General features: G+C 31.8%; 1 protein-coding gene across 2 annotated transcripts; it reads right to left on the bottom strand.

Moving 5' to 3' along the window:
• Nucleotides 1-684: 684 nt before the first annotated feature.
• On the bottom strand, nucleotides 685-5,722 carry LOC101507995 (serine hydroxymethyltransferase, mitochondrial). Of its 2 annotated transcripts, XR_012161501.1 has the most exons (17): nucleotides 5,535-5,722; nucleotides 5,390-5,440; nucleotides 5,020-5,106; nucleotides 4,682-4,803; nucleotides 4,459-4,535; nucleotides 3,983-4,107; nucleotides 3,733-3,825; nucleotides 3,270-3,362; nucleotides 2,944-3,141; nucleotides 2,667-2,771; nucleotides 2,323-2,388; nucleotides 2,110-2,187; nucleotides 1,752-1,863; nucleotides 1,549-1,659; nucleotides 1,288-1,458; nucleotides 1,092-1,165; nucleotides 685-955 (listed from the first exon to the last, which is right to left on the bottom strand). XR_012161501.1 is itself a non-coding variant. In XM_004512496.4 (16 exons), exons 1-15 carry the CDS (start codon nucleotides 5,625-5,627, stop codon nucleotides 1,310-1,312), a joined length of 1,560 nt encoding a protein of 519 aa, XP_004512553.1. In that variant the 5' UTR covers nucleotides 5,628-5,722; the 3' UTR covers nucleotides 685-955; nucleotides 1,288-1,309. The 2 variants fall into 2 exon arrangements, 1 of the variants encoding a protein (XP_004512553.1); XM_004512496.4 differs by lacking the exon at nucleotides 1,092-1,165.
• Nucleotides 5,723-6,526: the final 804 nt, after the last annotated feature.

The following is a 6,526-nucleotide window of genomic DNA, read 5'->3' on the forward strand; positions in this document are numbered from 1 at the left end:
TTTTAATGTGCAAACAAAGACGTGGTTTTTAATTTAAGTATTTTATTTTGCATTGATAGTTGTGTATATAACTATTTTGTAGGTTGATCTCCTACTTAAACTTAAATCGCTTAGAACTGAACTTCTAAAAGGTAAATTATGGATACAAATTTGAAGTTAAGTTGTATTATGATGTTTATATTTTATTTGGTTACAAAACTTTCATGATGCGGGAAACAGCTTTATACTAATATCAAGAAGAATGATATATATACACTAAATAGTGATTGGAATTGGTATAATTGGTCATTGATCTTGAAAAAATAATTCAAGATGGGAATGTGATACTAAAAAAGAATTCACATCACCACCAAGATGGATTTTTACGGGAGAGTATCAGTAATTCTTGACACAGTAATCAAACCAAAGGCAGTTGTGCCAATCGAGCATATGTTTGGACATTTACAATGGCTTTGGATTTGACAGATGTTTTGAAACAAGATTTACAACTACAAGTAAACCACCTGGTTTATATATATTTTATGTTTATGTCTTTGAGACCATTAAACATGAGTTTAATTTGCACACGGGTGTAAAAAGTTTTACACAGTTTCGTAAATCATAACCAAACGGTTGTGATTGATTGACGTTGTAAAAACTTTTTACACTTGACTGTTTATATAAATTAAATTAAAGCATCTGTAATGTTGTAAATTATAAAATGTTATTAATTTATTTTGACATCAAATGAAAGTTGAAAATATTGACGCGACAACTTAGAAGCTGGCGATTCACATTTAACAGAATATAAATAGATGTATCTATACATTTCAAGAAGATGTCTGATCAAGTTTTGCTAGTTTCATAGATACGAAAGTTCCAGCCTAATGCTTTTCATCTGCTATATATATCCTCCTCTTTCATTAATCAGGAAAACTTATCACCTTGAACTGCTTCACCATAGTGTAAACCGCCACTGCCACATAGCAAAAGAACACGTCAGAGATCATCATTAAGTCATCTACAACACTATGATGTTTAAAAGAAGAATGCATTTGATAAAAGTGAAGTTGTCCAATTGAAATTAAGTGCACTATGATATGAGTCTTAACCTGTATGATTTATCATGTTTCAAAGGCCACAACCTTAACATCATCAATCATTTTTGTTCATTACTAGTAGCTTGCTAAGACACAAAACACAGATAGTACATGCACAAGTGAGGAATTAGTATGCATGCCTCATCAACATAATACATTAAAAACATTATTAAAAACGATATGATATGATTGACATAAATGTGCATACCTGATGGAAATTTTTCTTTTTCTTATTTATTGTACTTCATGGTTGCTTTTTCAAAACCAATGGTTGGAAATTGTTTTGCAAATTCCTCAACATCATGGCGAAGCTTTGCAATCTCTGATTGCACCGAAGAGGATGACTGCAATGCTTCCACGAAGTCCTTTAATTTTGTTCCTAATTATCAAAGTTCATCAGTAACATGTTAGCTTATTTAAGCATCCAATAAACACAAACACATAGGAAGGGTATAGAAAATTTATGAACCTTTGCTCTCTGCCTTAACCTTCAAAGCCAGATTGACAGATGCATCAAAATACTCTGCGACCTTAACGAAATCCTCCTCAACAAATCCTCTTGAAGTAAGAGCAGGAGTTCCTGAAATCCACAAGAGTTATCAAGATCAAGTAGTTGAACAAGGACTAATAAAAATAAAAATGTAAGATGTGATTCATAGGAAGATCCTGTACCCATCCTGATGCCACCGGGAACCATAGCAGACACATCTCCTGGAACAGTGTTTTTATTAGCTGCAATATGGACTGATTCCAACACCTTCTCAACTCTGGAGCCATCAATGCCCTGAACAAATATTTTTTTATAAAAGACACATCAGTCTCACTTAAAAATTATGATACCACAATTTTAATGGGCCTGACATAATATATTCCTTAGCAAATTTCTCTTGAACTAAATCATATCGATAACTAGTAATTTCATGTAAACTGTATGACAAATACACAAATAATTAACACTGAATGTTATGATTGTATAACTTAGTAGACTCCACAATGCATATATGAAAAGGCATAGTAGTTGTCAGGTTACCTTGTTCTTCAGATTCACCAAAACTAGATGATTCTCAGTTCCGCCAGAAACAAGCTCATAGCCTTTTTCACTCAGAGTCTGCAATATATTTAGTGTTAATTAATACATAGCGAGTTAATATGTGTGGTCCAACAAGGAGAAAAACCCTTATGTTGTGTTCCAATATCTACGAGAAGAGACAGTTGACTGGTTGAGTTCTCCTTTCTATTGTACCTGTGCAAATTTTGAGGAATTGCTGAGAACCTGCTCTTGATATGCTTTATACTCTGGAGTTGTAGCCTGAATACACAAAAGGGGAAAAAAAATATTATCACTTAATGAATATGCATCACACACTGCACACATTTTCGGTCAGTAAATCTAGTATCACTCAAAAACTTGGTCACTCTTCAAATAAATCCCTAAGACAAAACCCTCTTGTTAAGCTTACTTCATATCCATTTTTAGTGTCTGCTGCAGTAATTAATATAAAAACCAACAAGAAAAAAAGTAGTAGACAGTGGTGCAATTAAAACGAAAGTAAAACATCTGTCATCATTATTTTTCTATTTATTTACCTGCTTCAACGCAACAGCTAAACCAGTAATGGTATGGTTGTGAGGACCACCTTGCAGTCCGGGGAAGACAGCCTGATTGATTTTGTCCTCATAGTCGTAAAACACCTTCAAATAAGTTAGAAGAATTAGTATCTCTTTTTGGATAATGCCATGAAATTACATAAATATTTGTAGGGATAAGAAAAACATGATAAAATAATGTAAACAAGACATGAAACTGAAGATAGAAGTGCATAAAAAATATCAATGAATTTTGTTAAGGCCTTCAAGAGTGTACCTCATTTCCTTTTTTGTTGACTTCTTTTAATCCCTTCCTGAAAAAGATCATAGCTCCACGTGGGCCACGAAGTGACTTGTGAGTTGTGGTTGTCACTACATCTGCATAATCAAAAGGTGAAGGAATAACACCAGCTGCAACCAATCCACTGATGTGTGCCATATCTGCTAACAGCACAGCTTTCTGTTTATCGCACACCTGTTGTAAGTTGGATTGTGTTTCATGAGTTCAACTTAGGGTGTTTCAGATAACCTTTCAAATTAAAAACTCTAAGAACGACAATCTATTTATCTATAGAAAATAATTTTGTACTATTTATACATTACCTTGCGTATGCGTGCATAATCATACAGACGTGCATAGGCACTAGCACCGGCAACTATTAATTTTGGCCTGAAGAGTGTAGCTGATTTCTCAAGCTGCATTTTAAAGTTGTTCAATTAATAAAAAGATTGAGCTGACACAAAAGTGGTACATGAATAAATTATGATCTTAAGGAGCAAGAATTGAATAATATGCTTCCTAAATAAGAACTTGCTAAACTTGGGGTAAAATGAGTTTGAAGAATTTTAGATTGCCCATCGAACATCAGTTATTAACAATAATTTGCGATGAGGTAGGGAAATATAAATTCTTCAGTTTATCACCACATGCATATCATGTGAAATTTTTCATCCTAACTTTACTTATTTGAGTAAGATAAAGCTAATTGTGTTTAAAAGATTAATTTTGAAATGACGATTATTTCCAAAAGGATCATCAATATGATAAAAGAAACTGCAAACATACCTGGTCATAGTCAATGTATCCTGTGCTTTCATCCAACCTATAAGGCATTGTCTCAAAAAATATAGAGACTGCAGATATCTTTTTGGTGTCGGTCTGCATAGTGAAGATAGTAAGTCAGTAACTAATAATTAACAATGTGAGCTAACAGCAAAACAATATTGTCAAGAATTCATGATCATAAGCCATTCCATCCATACATCTATTGTAGAATTCACTATAACAGGAAATGAAAGATGGAAATTGATAATACCTGGTATCCATGAGAAAGATGTCCTCCGTGAGGGAGATCAAGTGCCATGATTCTATCATGAGGTTTCAGCAATGCGGTGTAAACTTGAAAGTTTGAAGGTGAACCAGACAGAGGCTGCACGTTCACTGCAAATTAGGGGTAACAAAGATGAGCAAACTTCAATTCTGATATATTTAAAAAATCCATTCACCCTCAAAAAAGCTTGTGGGAAAAGATTGTTTCAAATTCTAACAAGCAAAGTCCATGACAGACTTCAATCCTTAGCACATTCATTGCTGATTTATTATAATTCTTGAATTCGTAATATCACGCAAGAGCTTAAGTGAAGCCTGAACAAGTGATATCATACTTGTATGAGAAGAATAAACCAAAAAAGCAACTACCAAGTACTAACCATGATTTAAAGAGAAAAGAGAAAATATAGTACAATCTTGCCATATCTGTTTCTTACTGATATATTTGTCTTGTGTTCTTACCTCCCCATTTAGCAGGATCCAACCGAAATGCTTCAAGGGCACGCTTCTGGCATAGTGTTTCTGCCATGTCAATATACCTGCAATAAGAAAGATCAACAACCTTTGAATTGGATCCAATGTGGTACTTAAAGAATAAAATCCAAAATGATTACTCTATATTTATTCATTGGCTTCCATGAATTATTAAAGACAAGTATACACATCAAGTAATGGAATGACATACTCATTTCCTCCATAATATCTTGCTCCAGGATAACCTTCACTGTATTTGTTTGTCATGATAGATCCAACAGCTTGCATAACAGATAAAGATGTGAAATTTTCTGAGGGTATCAGTTCCAGCCCCTTCAACAACAAAAAATCAAAAAAAAAAGCAACTCTTCATTAAGATGAAATGAATTTTTTTAACAAAATCCTAAACATGGGAAATACTTCACCACAAAAAAATTATCCCAAATATTTATAACACAAAATGAAACAAACAGTTAGAGAACTGTTTTGAAGTTCAATATATATACATGTTTTGGAGTCAGAGATACAAGCAAGCTCAATTATATGTACCTTCCATTGTCTAGCTTTCTCAAGCTCAATTATATCAGCAATTTCAGGATCAACAACCTCAAGTGGAGAATTCAATTGCTTTGGCCACTGCAAAAGTAACACTTTTTCAATTCTCAAACCAAAACACCATGAAATCAGCTTCACAATTAGAAACTATAAATTTCCAACACAAACATATAACACCGATAATAATAATAATAATTTGCAAGTAGAAATGATTGTATAAAATCACAAGTGTCGGTGCTACATAATCACCAGAAGCATCAAATCCACGAGTATTTTGCATGTAACGCGAAAATATAATAATGAATGAATGAATGAATGAATGATAATATTATGATGATAAGTTATTAAAAAATAATGAGCATACCGTAACACGTGAATTCTCTTTGTCGTAGATAGCTTCATCAGGCAAAGAGGACTAAATGTAAAAGAGAGATAAGATTAATGAAGTAAAAGAAAGAATGATGAATGAGAATAGAATTGAAAAGAAGAGGGAGAAGTGTATGTGTGACCTTGTAGTAAACAGAGGTTGAACTGAAGAGAGGACGTGAAGATTTGTTGATGGAAGAGGAAGAAAGTCTACGAAGCGCCATTGCCATTGCCATCTTTCAGAATAGAGATAGGCCAATGTGTGTGTATGAGGAGATACAAAGACTTTCTTCAATTATACTTTTTCTTTCATTTTTTTTTGTCCAATAAAATTAAGATTTTCTGTCCAATAATAATAACTTATGTAGGGATATAAATTTTACTTTTTTTTTAAAGGATATGGATATAAATTTGTATTTATTTAGTATTTGCAATAGTAGTATGGTATCGTATATATGAGAGAACTTGAGATTATTAAAGCCATTTTCTATGATAAAGAAAAAAATTATTAAATTAAATAACATTTGTCTATACAAAAAATTAAAGTCTATTGTCTTTGGCAATTATAAATCTATAACTTATGTTTGTAAATTTTGACTTAATCCGACCAATTTCGATATTTTATGATTTTATATGTGAGTTTCAGGTAATGTTCGTTGGTCGATTTTAAAGAAAAAATCTATAGTCTATAACTTGGGATATATTTTTTGTTGTGGTTTAAAAATATTCTCAACAAATGTGCAATTAAGTTAGTAAATTAGATTTGAGTTACTCAACGATGAGTTATTCTATTTAATAACTCAATATAAAAGATGAATTTTATTAACCAATCGTCAAATCAATAATTCTTATTGAATAGATCAATTCCATAAACTTTTATAAAATTTTAAAATTATTTGATACTTTACTAAATTATTTCAAATGAACGTATGATAAACTTTTGAAAAATATAAGCAATATATTGGTAGCTGGATTACATAGTTATGAATTTCATATTTATATAAATTTTTGTGAATTTGATCATTAATATATTATTTCAATAATAAATTTTAACATCAATAAAATTTATCGTTTATATTGAGTTATTAAACGAAATAATTTATCACGTAGTTACTCCTAGAGTCTAATGGAACCC

The sequence above is a fragment of the Cicer arietinum genome, chromosome 8 (assembly GCF_000331145.2).
Source record: "Cicer arietinum cultivar CDC Frontier isolate Library 1 chromosome 8, Cicar.CDCFrontier_v2.0, whole genome shotgun sequence".
Lineage (NCBI taxonomy): Eukaryota > Viridiplantae > Streptophyta > Magnoliopsida > Fabales > Fabaceae > Cicer > Cicer arietinum.